This window comes from Grus americana, chromosome 2 (assembly GCF_028858705.1).
Source record: "Grus americana isolate bGruAme1 chromosome 2, bGruAme1.mat, whole genome shotgun sequence".
NCBI lineage: Eukaryota > Metazoa > Chordata > Aves > Gruiformes > Gruidae > Grus > Grus americana.
Window position 1 is genome coordinate 41,646,441 of NC_072853.1, and position 14,365 is coordinate 41,660,805.

Here is a 14,365-nt window from a genome sequence, read left to right on the forward strand (position 1 = left end):
CACTGGCATAGAGTTAATTTTCTTCACAGCAGCTAGTATGGATTTGTGCTGAAAACAGTGTTGCTAACGCAGGGATGTTTTCGTTACTGCTGAGCAGTGCTCACACAGAGCCAAGGCCTTTGCTGCTTCTCACCCCACCCCACCAGCGAGCAGGCTGGGGGTGCACAAGGAGTTGGGAGGGGACACAGCCGGGACAGCTGATCCCAGCTGACCAAAGGGATATTCCATACCCTATGGCATCATGCTCAGCATATAAAGCTGCGGGTAGAAGGAAGGGGTGGGGGGGTGGGGGAGCATTCAGAGTGATGGCATTTGCCTTCCCAAGTCACCGTTAGGCATGATGGACCCTGCTTTCCTGGAGATGGCTGAACACCTGCCTGCCCATGGGAAGTGGGGAATTAATTCCCTGTTTTGCTTTGATTGCATGCACAGCTTTTGCTTTACCTATTAAATTGTCTTTATCTCGACCCACGAGTTTTCTCACTTTTACTCTTTCAATTCTCTCCGCCATCCCACCATGGGGGAGTGAGCGAGCAGCTGCGTGGTGCTCAGCTGTTGGCTGGGGTTAAACCACGACACCCAGAAAAGCCAGGTTTTCAGCTCAGCCCTCAGGAACCTCAGCGGCGTTACCCAGCGTATCAGCACAGGCAGCAATCCGTGACCTCCAGAACACCCACACTCTGAACAAATCTAAGTCACTCTTCCCCAGAAACTAGTAGTACGATAGCTTTCATAAAAGCTATACTTGTATGTAAATACAAAGAAAAGTACATAGGCATGTAGAATAAATACCATTTTTGTTTTATAGAAACAAGAAACCAATACTGACTAGCAGAGTTCAATGACTGCTGCAGAATACAACACACAAGTGCCATTCAAAGAGGTTTACCAGTAGGTGGCGATATATAATTATTTATTAGCAATTTTCCGGCTGTAAAAGGTTCTGAACTACAAGCGGCTGCGCTGTGTGACTTCTACACTTTTTGTTTAGGCTTTCCTTTCATATCTGTGGTGGGTTGACTCTGGCTGGAGGCCAGGTGCCCACCAGAGCCGCTCTATCACTCCCCTCATTCACTAAACAGGGGAGAAAAGGCATAACGAAATGCTTGTGGGTCGAGACAAGGACAGGGAGAGATCACTCACTAATTATCGTCACGAGCAAAACAGACCAAACTTAGAGAGGGAATTCATCTGATTTATTACTAGGCAAAACAGAGTAGAGGAATGAGAAATAAAATCAACTCTTAAAACACCTCCCCCCACCCCTCCCATCTTCCCGGGCTCAACTTCACTCCTGGCTTCAACCTTCCCCCCCTCAGCGGCACAGGGGGACGGGGAATGGGGGTTACGGTCAGTTCATCTCACGGTGTTTCTGCCGCTTCTTCGTCCTCAGGGGGAGGACTCCTCTCATTGTTCCCCTGCTCCAGCATGGAGTCCCTCTCACGGGGTGCAGATCTTCAGGAGCAAACTGCTCCAGCATCGGTCCCCCACAGGGTCACAAGTCCTGCCAGCAAACCTGCTCTGGCATGGGCTCCTCTCTCCATGGGTCCACCGGTCCGGCCAGGAGCTTGCTCCAGCATGGGCTTCCCACGGACCACAGCCTCCTTCAGGTGCCTCCACCTGCTCCGGCGTGGGGTCCTCCACGGGCTGCAGGTGGAATCTCTACACCCCCTCATCCTTCCTCCATGGGCTGCAGGGGGACAGCCTGCTTCACCATGGCCTTCACCACGGGCTGCAGGGGGATCTCTGCTCTGGCACCTGGAGCTCCTCCTGCCCCTCCATCTGCACTGACCTTGGTGTCTGCAGAGTTTCTTACATCTTCTCACACCTCTCTCCAGCTGCAAAAGCTCTCTCTCTAACTGTTTTTTTCCCCTTCTTAAATATGTTATCACAGAGGCGCTGATTGGCTTGGCCTTGGCCAGCGGCGGGTCCGTCTTGGAGCCGGCTGGCATTGACTCTATCAGACACAGGGGGAGCTTCTAGCAGCTTCTCACAGAAGCCACCCCTGTAGCCCCCCCCGCTACCAAAACCTTGCCACGCAAACCCAACACAATATCGCTCCACCTTTCTGAAATATCTTTTACATGTTTCACAGCTGCAGAAATGTTTCATAGCTGCAATTGCTTCTCCTGGCTGTAGCACCTCAGACTGCTCCTGCTCTGTGAACTGCAGGGCTGCCTTCGCACTGCTGGGCTGGTTTTTGTGCGGTTTCAGCAGTTTTCATCTGTCGAAGAAAGGTATTAACCCAGTTCTCAAGTCACATGCAATAGAAAGAATGTCCATCATTTCTTTATAGAGTGTACCTTTTATTTACTTCCAGTGAATAAACAGGTTTTACAGTTAGCGCTGTGCAAATTTGCTATTGCCAAACATAATCAGCAGCCTCTCGTAACTGCATCACATCTGTCTGCACACCAGTGATCCCAAGTTAAGAAGCCATCAGTAACCCTGGAAAAAATGATTCACCTCAGCTTGGCCTATCTATTAATGTTTATTTAAATACCATGTGTGGGTCATGACTAATGAAAGCCGTATAGCTACAACAAATGAGATGAAGCTGGGGTTTGGATGGTTAGTGAGTTGTTCCCGAGCAGCTGTATGAAGCAAGCCAGAAGGCTTGTCTTAGGCTTCAGGAATCACCACAGGTCCTCTCCAGAGGTGAGCTGGGCCTGTTTGCTTTATGGGAACAGTATTTGCTCCATGGAGACCATGACCAAACACACTTCACCGGCTGGAGCAGAGGTGATAGATAAGAGAGCTCCTGGCAGACTGTGCGCACAGCCAGTGGGCATATCTAGGTGAAAAATGGCTTGGTGCCCTTTTGGGGAAAGTGGTGCAATGTAACCCTGTATCAGTCTCGACACAAGTCCTGGCCCTGAAGACACAAGCAGAGCCATATCTGCTGACCTTGCAGCCGGTGTGGGCAACCGGGCTGAGGTGGAAGTGGGTGCTAAACACATCGTACTGGGTAAAATGTCAGCACGCTACTTCGTCTGCATCCGTGTTCTCTCGAGTTGCTCTTTTTGGAACTCAGTATGCACTAGGGATTAACCAAAAGGTCAAATGACAGTAGTTAAAAGGTTTTGCATTTTCTAACTACCATCCAATGCATTGCCAAGTTTCTCCACTGCTCTTAAGGAATGAACCCCCATATTAAAACCTGCAATGACCAAGGCTTACTCATTCAAAGATACATAGTGCTTTATTCCTGCTGGTATCATTGGCCTGAGGTGAGTCTTGAGCCCAAGTCATGTCAGGTCTTTGCATGAATATTCTTCTTACCATTTGTGCTAGGAGTCTGCTTCACAAAGCCAAGGCAAGACGAATCAGTAAGTTTTTTCTGACTGCATCCATAGGTCCTATGGGTTGCCCTTTTGGGCTGGGACAAGAGAGCCAATCTCATGCACAACACACAGTGTGCTGCAGAAAATGTAATATCAGTCCATCAGTGGGACAACACGGTGCCTTCAAGCCCTGCTGTACAGATTGGTGGCAACTGCCTGAGCTTTGGCAGTGGGAAATGGGACCCAGCCAGGTGTCATGTGTCTGTCTGAAACTGAAGAATGCCAAAAAACCATCCAGAAAGTCAGGGCACCCAACTGGTGCTGCTGAAAAATCAGGGAAGCCTTATGCCCATTGATATAAATGAAAGGAAAATCATACTTCTCATCTGCTGAATTTGGGGGTGTATCCGTGGCAGACAACTCTTCTGCTTACATTTGTCACAAGGACATACGTCACAGCCTGCAGCCTACTACAGTACTGGCTGGCTTTGAGGCTATAGATTGGCTATTTAAGAAACTAGGTGGGAGATGATCTAGCACTGGGAAGCACCTCAAACTATTTGGGACTGACTCTGTCCTGTCATAATAGCTATTTGTCAAGGGCGCTGCCACATAAAGGTCTCTTAAATGGAAAAGAGGGAGCACATTTGATTCTCCTGACAGAAAGAGCAATTATTTAAGGTAGGCTGCCAAGCAGCTCCTGTTCTCTTCCTACATCTGGTTACACTTTTAGTACTATTATATATGTACTAATCAAAAAGAGAAAGCAGGAGGGCAGCTTTAGAGAAGTTAATCCTGTTGTGGCAGCAGGATGCCATTTATAAACGATGTTATCATCACACTGCAGCACAACTACCCAAAGCAAGTAAGGAAAAGGCACGTGTGGCTGGCAGCCCTACCTGGTGCAACACACGATAGCGCGAGGAGCCACAGGTTAAATGTTATTCCTGTTCATTAGATACAAAACTGACAGAAGCTTCCAACTTTCTTATTCAGTGTTGTTTGGACATAAAAAGGCTGAGACCTACAAATTCAATACAAATTAGGCACAAACATAATCAAATGATCACACTTGTTTAGGATGAAGATAGGAGGTAGTCAAAGATGACACCCAGAACTGAAATTTGCCATAACGGAAACAAGCAGGAATTGGGAAAGCATGGATTTTATAAAGCAATTACATTATAATAGGCTAAATTCAGCTGATGAAAAAGCAGTTTTTCTAGGAAGATATAAGAAACACTTGTGCTTAAATGGAAATAAGGTGGGGGACTGGATCACGAGCTGACATGCAAACAGAGTTGGCTATTAGATTGAGGGCATATCTCAATGCTGTATAAAGCTTTTTTCTTCAGTATAGAAACTTAAAAATTCCCTCAAATGTAATGGCATTTGCACAGAGCTATCCCATGCCTCACTGCCATCCTTGATTTGAGGCCAGGACAATACTCCCATCTACCAGATTTGCAGCTCAATGCCTTCAGTGTAGTACTCAAAGTGGCAGACTTTGGTGAAAAGTCCAAATCTTTACTGTTTTCTCATACAGCTGCAGGGCCACCAACAAAAACTGGTACAAAAGTGAGCCTGAAAAAGTGACTAAACCCCATCAGTTTCTCTTAGAAACATATTAGGCCCTGCATGGCTAGTGAGACATCACTATATGCTACCTGAGCTGCCTCCTCGATGGCTTAATGGCAGATGCTAGGGGCAAGCCAAAGTTTGAACTCTCACCACTTAGCAATAGAAAAGGAAAAAGGTTTAATCCTAAGTGATTAAATTAATATAAGAGAAATAACATAGCCATGCCCTTTGTTCCAATGGCCATCCAACAACCCTCACTATGCAAGTTAGTCATGGTACTTAATAATTTCAAACAAAAAGCAGCATAGCCCTCATGACTTTTTCTTTAACTTTTCTTGAAGTCATTAATCAAAACACCAGAGAGGATTTCTATTTAATGATCACTAAATTCATCCCAGCTTACCCTTTTCCCTCTTCTGAGCACCAAAAGTGCTTTCCTATTCCCCACAGCTTAGCCTTGAGGGAACACAGCAAGGAGAAGCCCGGCATACTTTCTACCAAACAGGAGCATGTCCAGGAGCACTCCCAGTGCTGACCTCTGGGCAGCTGCAATACCTCCTGCAGATACTTTATGCCTGGATTATCTCCAGCCCACAGCTAGCAGACTTTTTGTTCCAATCTCTCATTTGGCCCTTTGCAGTTGGTCCCCCACTTAACCCAGTCCTCTCTCCCACACAGGTTCTTTACTCCTTTCCTTCCTTCTCCCATCTAGATAATTTTGCCCCTGAATTAGCAATATTTATCGCTCCTGTTGTTCTCCTGGCCACTCTGCAGCATTTATACTTGAAGTGGCACCTCTTCGGGGCTAGGAATGTGCCTACACAGCACATCAGAAAGGACTTAGCAATGTATAGACAGGGTATGGCAGAACTCAGTGTGGATGATAAGAGAAAATGGGTACATAGGGATATATTTAAGCAGAAAGGACTGAATTAGAGAAAAAAAAAAGGGGGGGGGGGCGGGGGGCTTGGTCCTCTATGTTCTGAAAATTCAATACATTTTACAGAGTTTTCCTGAAACAGGACCAGAGACCATATTCCAAGGCTGCAAAGTTGACTGAGTTGGTGCTGTACAGCTTGGAGCAAAGACAGAAAGCAGAGGATTTAAATGGGAGAGTAAAAGGTGATCCAAGGACATTGAAGAAAACAACAGTATGGTTGCCTAATCCTGCTTGCTTCTCTCACACTCTGCATCACAGAAAGCCCATTCTTCCCTTTCTATCAGAGAAACATTGTTAGGAGTAAATCCATCACTGCAACCATCCCTTTACCTGCAGCTGAGCCCCCCACCATTCCCTCTCGCCATGGCACACCAGAGCGAGGGCAGTCCCACAAGAAGGGGAAGAGAGGGGATGAGCAGGCTGGCAGCTGAAGGACCACACAAACTGCAGCCACCATGTAGCCCAGTCTGAACCCTCTGGACACCTGTCAGTAGCCATTTCATATATTGCTAAACTTGAACTATAAACTGCAATTGGTAAATCTGCAGGATAGATCAAAACACACCTGACAGACCTTCAAATTATCAACTATTACAGCTATATGATTACTTTGGAACCGCTACTGATATATGACATCAGCTCAAGGCCATGTCTGCAAGTGTCTGCATCAATCCAGCGAAGCTCTCTGCAAAGATGTTAGAACAGAGCCAAAACAGGCTCTCTCCAGAAATGGTTAATCAATAGCTTGCTGGGTTGACTGAAGGCCATTAGATACAGTGGTGCACCTTCTGTATATAAATCATGACCTGTTTTCTGTATCATTCTCAGTCACCTCTCCTGCCATACCAGTAGTTACCAGTTTTCCACTTGGAAGTTTTTGGGCATTACCAGAAATGTTCATAGCATCGTGGATCTGGGGAACAGTAATAATACTTTGTTGTGTGTTTTGGTTTCTTCTAGGGAGGAGGAGGAGGTAAGGAATCTCTTTGTGAACGCATCTCAGTGTACCTAGCCTTTGTTTCTGTCAAATATACTGCGTACATAACTAAAAGAAGTGTAGTCTTAAGACTATCAGATGGACAGATGCAGGATAGCATGGGCACCACTGTAGTTTGGTCTTTTGGGAGATTTATTTTACAACAGAATTTTTGTGTACAGGCTTTTTAATAATAGTGAGGTAATGCCCAGACATAGCTGTAGATACAAATCTATGCATAAATGAGGTAATTAAAATATGAATATGCATGTTCTGATTTCCTGAAGTACTGGAATATAGTTTTACCTGCATTGTAATCACAGCTAATACCTACTTATATCTAATTCTAGTTTAATACCTACTTACAAACATTTTCATATTATCAGTCTATCATATCTAGTTACACAGTTTAATACAGATGGTATTTATCTACCTTACTATGTTGAATACATATTCCTTAAAAGCATTTGTCCTACTGGCACATTTACATAAGGAGCAAGTAATTTTCTTACCTATTGTAATTTTGTATTTTTCAGCTGTCATTTTCTGGTTTTACTTTAAAAAGTTTAATTAAAAAAGGTGAAAATAACTAACTGTAAATAATAACCATCAGGAATTTACTAGAAAAGCTAAAGTGTTATCTGAAAGTTATTTTAGCAGCCATGGTGTCCTTATGCAGGAAAGTAGTTTTCTGACTCAGCGTAAAAAAATGTCATTGAAGTGTATGCTTCACTTTAAGTATATGCTTAACATAAGCATGTGCTTAACGACACTTTGCCTCAAAGGCTAACTCTTATGCTTACTGAAGATCATGGCAAAATTCCCACAGTTTTCAGCAGGATATGGTCCAAATGGGGTATGCCAATAATAACAAACTTTCTATGCTCAAAAGGTTATTCCCCTTGGTGTTCAAATTGAATTGTGAATGCTGTTGCCCAAAAATATATCAGACAATATTAGTGGGATGGATTATTCATTTATGGGACAATTATGTAACTGTGCATGTTAGCTGGTGGCAACAATGTTGCATTTAAACAACTGAAAAATATACTCCTGATCTAGGGAAAAGAAAAATGACATAATCAAACTGTGGTTTATTATGTTTATTATAATACAGGCTGTTAAAGTTATTTTTTCTTGTATACCATAAACCTCACAATAGGTTTACTCCTTAAAGGGGAGAAAATTATTTGTCAATATACTATTTGTTTGTTGGGTTTTTTAACATTTTGTTCCCATTACAAAAAGCCTAGCATCATCATTTTACTTACCTGGTAGTCCTGGAGGAGAGATCTTTATACATGCTTCTAAATTCAGCTTTTGTTTGTGTTTTGTAGACGACAAGGTGAGCCACCACTTGAAAATGGGTTCCTTCCATACCTGGGATGTGCCTTGCAGTTCGGTGCCAACCCCCTTGAGTTCCTCAGAGAAAAGCAGAAGAAGCATGGCCACATTTTCACTTGCCGAGTAGCGGGGAAATACATTCATTTCCTCACTGACCCTTTTTCATATCATGCATTGATACGCCAAGGAAAACACTTGGACTGGAAAAAGTTCCATTTTGCTACTTCTGCCAAGGTACCACTTTAAAAATGGTTTTAATATCTAACATGCAAAGTATCTGCTGGCTACCCAGTGAGTCCCTATAGCATAACTATGCCTTTGAAATATAATTGGGTTCACATTTCTGCACTTCCATTGGTTTAAAACATTGGGGTCTCTTTTTCATAGAATCATAGACTGGTTTGGGTTGGAAGGGACTTTAAAGATCATCTAGTTCCAACCCCCCCTGCCATGGGCAGGGACACCCTCCACTAGACCAGGTTGCCCAAAGCCTCATCCAACCTGGCCTCGAACACTTCCAGGGATGGGGCATCCGCACCTTCTCTGGGCAACCTGTTCCAGTGCCTCACTAACAGTAAAGGAAAGGAAAGGAAATTTGCAGTGATTTGGATTGTCCAAGAGTGACAATATTTAGTCATGTAGTATCCCAAATTGCTAAAGTAGAAATACAATTAGCACCATCTGCAAAATTATAATATAGCTTGCTGAAACTGAAACCTTCTTCAGGAGATTTGGTCCTAATGCCTAAAAAAAAAAAAATTATACAACACAGTAGGAGCTCAGTCAAACTCTTACTGAAGTAAAGCAAAAAGTCTCCTGTTGAAGTCAATGGGACTTGAACTAAGGTCTAGGCAATCACGCCCATTTATCTGTAAGCATCTATTCAAATCTACTTTCATTTGCCTACTTAACTGCTATGGTTCACTGAGAAAGTATCTGTTACAGTATTAATAGCACTTACTATGCTTCCCTCTAATAAGCTATGAAGTTGTACTTTGGCTTTAATTTCTGTTTGACTTTATCATCAAGGTTACGGCAGGCCTTATTTATTATGCATACAATTTATTTTGTGACAGGCTTTTGGGCATGGTAGCATTGACCCAGCAGAGGGAAACACCACTGAAAATTTTCATCAGACTTTCATTAGAACCCTTCAAGGTAATGCCCTAGATGCCCTCATTGAAGCAATGATGGAAAACCTACAATATGTCATGCTGCAGTCAAGAACATCTAAACTTCAGGCTAATGCCTGGGTGACAGAAGGACTTTATACATTCTGTTGCCAGGTGATGTTTGAGTCTGGCTTTTTAACACTTTTCGGTAAAGAATTTAATTCAAATCAGGACAAAAATTTATCATCAAAGCAGGAAACTGAGAGAGCTCATATCCTAAATGCCCTCGAAAACTTCAAGGAATTTGATAGGATCTTTCCAGCCCTCGTGGCAGGGCTGCCTATCCACCTCTTCAAGAGTGCCCACAGCGCACGTGAGAAGCTGGGAGAGGCGCTCCTCCACAAGAACCTCCTGAAGAGGGACAACCTCTCTGAGCTTGTCACTCTCCGCATGTTCCTGAATGACACTCTGTCAACCTTCGATGACATGGAAAAAGCGAAGACCCACGTGGCGGTGCTCTGGGCCTCGCAAGCCAACACCATTCCTGCCACATTTTGGAGCTTGTTCTATCTTCTTAAGTAAGTCCCAATGCTTCTTGCTTCCAAATAAGAAAAATGTTTGTTGCTTTTCAGAAACCAGTTCATTACTACAGGCAAATTCTACTGCTTGATACCTCATCAGTGTCAAAAAGCTTACTGATTACAACAGAAGTGGCATGTTGTTCTGGACTTCCACAGAAAGCCCCTTCACTCGTCTGAGACCAAGTACTGGTACCACAGAGCAATTCTGTAGAAGTTTTTTTGAAAAAAAAAAAAAAAAAACAACAACCCCACTCCAGGGCAATACTACACTTTGTCAAGAAAGCTTTGAAGTAAATCTATGTGATATGACATTAAAAGTGCTGGTTGCAGTCAGAACATTAATTGTATTGAAGGCTCCCAATATAATCGGACATTTTTAGACCATCTCACTAGAGCAGGCAAAATGACCTTTAACTTCATTATTGTTTTCATAGATACTTAATAGAAAATAGTTTATAAGTTGATAGATCCTACTGAGGTTGCAGTGTAGACTGCAGCTGCTGAGCTTGTTACTCATGAGAGGAGTGCACAGTTCAAATAATACTATTAAATGTCCATTTTAGAGTGGGCCTCTGTGGACTATAATCTACCTCAGCATGGCTAACTCTTAAGTATGAATATAAATTGCTGACATTTTTATTTAGCTGGTGGCTTGCACTCTTATATCTACCTGCCAGTGCTACTATCTGAGGTTCTTTAGTACTTTTCGTTCCAAGAATGCATTGACTTTAGGTCTTCTGGCCTTGCAGGTTTTTAACACCATGATTGATTGAGCCTTCATCAAGACACTATTGCATTTTGTATTATTATCTATATGTATTTCACCATAGCTCATATATTCTGTGTCTAGATGGTGAAGGATACTATGTGGACTTTTAGTATTAGGAAGATTCTTTTCAGCTAGACAGAATATTGCCACATAATAGGACTTCATCCAGGATAAGTGATGTTATAAAACTGATCTATGATCCTGTTCCTAAACTTTCTACCCACAGTGGGGCTATTTCCTAATCTACAACCGATTGTTTTATTTCCTATTCTTGGCATTGCTTTTTAGTGATGTTACTGTTTATTACCTGGGTTATGGACATCAGTTCTGTCCCACTTGTCATTGGAGACAGGATCAAATGAGGTTCCATTCCTTTTTTTGAAGCTATCGTACCTTTGCCAAGACATGAAAAAGTGTAATTGCAGCATTTTGCTGCAAGATTTTCATTTTAGAAGGTTGCACTTGTCAGCTAACAAACTAAATATTAGTCAGGAAGAAAGTTCATGGCAAACTCCCTTTTTAAAGCATTCTTGAGCGTAAAATTATGTTACACTTCTGCTCTTTTTTTCTTAGGAGTCCAGAAGCAATGAGAGCTGCTACCAAAGAAGTGCAAAGTATTTTGGAAAGTGCTGGAGAGAAGATCAGCTTAGATGGCAAACGTATTTCCTTGAACCGAAAACAGCTGGATAATATGCCAGTACTAGGTATGATTATTTTATGCAGAGGTACCAGAAATCACCCCACAATTTTCACAGTCTTCTCTTTGTTCCCATATAAATGCCTCCTATGGAATTAGCCAACAAACACTAGAACAAAAACCTGTATGTTCCATAGCAGTAGCCAACACAATCAGTGTTCCCAATGTCCCAGGTGGTACTGACAGTATCAAAATTCACACAAATAGCATGTTTTCGTGGGTAATGGCATGTTTCAGTACTGCTGCACAGCTACATAACATAGTATTGGGGACCAGTGGATAATTCAGAAAAAAATTTTGTTTAGTAATGACATTAGATCAAATAAAATGGTGTTGCCAAATTTTATATCCCAATTCTTATGATATGAAGCAATATCTTCTAATACCATTACTTTATTTCTTCTTAATATTTTTCAAATTATAGGCACATTTTTCAAAAGTGTCCAAGTTACAGAGAATTTTGAAAATGTCCCCTTTTAACTAGTGTTCTTTTTTTAAAAAAAATAATCAGCTTATATTGAAACAAAAAAAACCCCAAATTACTTTTTATGAGTACTGGTTTCTATGCACCACCACTTAAAGTTTCAGAAAATCCTGATCACTGCACTGTTTTTTTCTTATGTTTCCAGTTTTGACTGGTTTGTTCTTTATCTCAGAGTGAAAATGTGTCTCTCACTTTCAAATATTCTGCTGCACCAACTATAAGTATTTTTCTAGGGGAAAGCAGATTATGTTCTCGGTGTTATCTGCAGAAGGGATAATAATGCTGAAAAGAAATGAGAAAGACACTTTCTTAGGCATTTAGAAAGGTATTGTTAAAATATTTCTTCTAATAAATGCAGAGTTTGATAATGGGTTTGAAATAGTTCAAAATGCATGGCCTCCCCCAAGGACATACACATACTATTTCCATGGTAATTGTTCCTTCTTGTCTCTCAATAGACAGCATCATCAAGGAGGCAATGAGGCTATCGAGTGCATCCATGACTTTCCGAGTTGCCAAGGAGGATTTCACTTTGCACTTAGAGAACGATTTTTACAACATTCGCAGGGATGATATTGTAGCTCTTTATCCTCAGCTGTTGCATTTTGATCCAGAAATCTATGCTGATCCCTTGGTAAGTATTTATCAAAGTACATTAAACTCTGAGCTCTAGCAGAAGCTAAAATGCCTTTTAACAGAGAATGTATCAGGGGTGCCCCCCACCTGGACTGGCTTTCTGTTGTTCTCCAGTCTGTTCTTACACTTAGAAGCTCAATGATAGGCAAGAAAAAGAGCAAAGTTGGTGAAAGCGCTATCTGCAAAACACGTTCTGGTGTAACCAAAGAGTGCGCTGCCAACCCAAGACAGCCTTCTACCTACTGCCTTCCTCAGTGAGGAAAAGTCACCATTATGGGGGTTCGAGGGAGGACAAGGATAAGGATAACACTTTCCCAAAGGCACGGAATGAGAAATCTTCCAGTTTTGCTGCATGAACAAGGATGCAGGTTATAATCCTTATTTTAAGAGGTCAGAAAAGAAAAGGAGACTTACCAGCAAAGAACCTGAGATGATGTTGTCCTGCATGCCAGAACTTCTCAGGGGGTACCCTTTCCAAAACAGCACCGTGGAGCCTGGTGCTACTGTGAAGGGTGAAAACTGTCCCGTACAATGCTTACTGCTAGAGGCTCTTCCTTCCCTGCCTGCATTTTGTGTCTTCATGGCATTATCTAGTCTTCAGAGGTATTCAAATGTCAAGTAACTCTTTTGTGGGTTTTATTACAGACATTCAAATACAATCGCTTTCTTAATGAGAATGGAGAAGAAAAGACTGACTTCTACCGCAACGGTCGCAAGTTAAAGTATTACTATATGCCATTTGGGACAGGCATAGCAAAATGCCCTGGCAGGTTGTTTGCTGTCCATGAAATTAAACAATTTTTGGCTTTGATATTTTCATATTTTGAGATAGAGCTTGTGGACAATAACGTGCAATGTCCTTCTTTAGATCAATCCCGTGCAGGACTGGGTATTTTGCAACCAGCCAATGACATTGATTTCAGGTATAGACTTAAATGTCTATGAATATATATTTTATATTATACATATAAAATATGTACTATATAAATGCACTATATAACATATACTTCATATGTATTTTATGTATAAATGCAAGTGAAATGTTGCAAGTCTTGGGGGAAAATCTATATGAAGATGCTAATTCATCAGTCTAATGGAAAATGCATAATGTATGCCATTACTGTACGAGCATGCAGTGGGTTTAACACACTGTGTTGATACAAATGTTTCCCCTTTTACCAACCATTTTGAAATGCAAGTTAAGCTTCTGAGTTGTGCATGTACAGTAGTTCTTTTTCTTCTCTGTCAGCAAATGCTTTCCCAGAGTTAAAATTTCATCAGCTGTCAAAATAATTGTCAAAATTGAACTACAGTTAAAACTTATTCTTTTTTATGATTGAAATGTTGGGGATGGTGGTTCTCCTCACAGGTGAAATAAAAATTTTGTTACATAAAGGCAGATTCATGGTGGGGAAGGGAGAGTTTCCTAGGGAAGTACCTTTATGGTTTTATGAAAAACTAGAAAAAGACTTGAAGAAAATCTACAAAAATGTTCACGTTCTAGTGAAACTGCAAAACTTGTATTATATTCATTGTAATATACTTCTTTTCAGAAAGCTGTAACTGTATTAAAATAAATGATATTGGCTTAACCAAATGAATCTCTAGACTGTTTGTCACTTTAATGTCTTAACATTATCAAAGATTTATGCACTCATCCATAGCCACCTACGCCAGCTTTAAACTAGCCAGCTCAAATGCCAGCATAAATAAATAGCCACCGTATATCCACCAGTGATTCTGGTTGTATTTTGCATCATTCTCTGAATTCCCATCTTTCCATAAGCTTCCGTCAATCATACTCCTTAAGTCTTCATAGTCTGATTCCATTAAAGTTATCATGGGTAGTATGCCCACACATTTCACTTTTAGTGGTGGCATGTCCGTAAGAACAGTTGTTCCAGGGATAATATAATTTGGTTCTCTGTAACATCCCTGTCCTTTTCTGCTGCAAATGATGG

At 41.8% G+C, this 14,365-nt stretch overlaps 1 protein-coding gene across 1 annotated transcript; it reads left to right on the plus strand.

Moving 5' to 3' along the window:
* The first annotated feature begins 6,617 nt into the window (after nt 1-6,617).
* Nucleotides 6,618-13,996, plus strand: LOC129203714 (cytochrome P450 7A1). The gene is made up of 6 exons (XM_054818579.1): nt 6,618-6,778; nt 8,119-8,359; nt 9,202-9,815; nt 11,161-11,291; nt 12,227-12,402; nt 13,050-13,996. Exons 1-6 carry the CDS (start codon nt 6,699-6,701, stop codon nt 13,347-13,349), a joined length of 1,542 nt encoding a protein of 513 aa, XP_054674554.1. The 5' UTR covers nt 6,618-6,698; the 3' UTR covers nt 13,350-13,996.
* Nucleotides 13,997-14,365: the final 369 nt, after the last annotated feature.

Bases quoted from the DNA above. Each gene is read 5' to 3' on its own strand.
- LOC129203714 (XM_054818579.1), top strand. From the start codon at position 6,699: ATGTTCATAGCATCGTGGATCTGGGGAACAGTAATAATACTTTGTTGT. The intron at 8,360-9,201 runs GTACCACTTTAA...ATTTTGTGACAG, and splicing joins ATTTTGCTACTTCTGCCAAG to GCTTTTGGGCATGGTAGCAT. The intron at 11,292-12,226 runs GTATGATTATTT...GTCTCTCAATAG, and splicing joins GGATAATATGCCAGTACTAG to ACAGCATCATCAAGGAGGCA.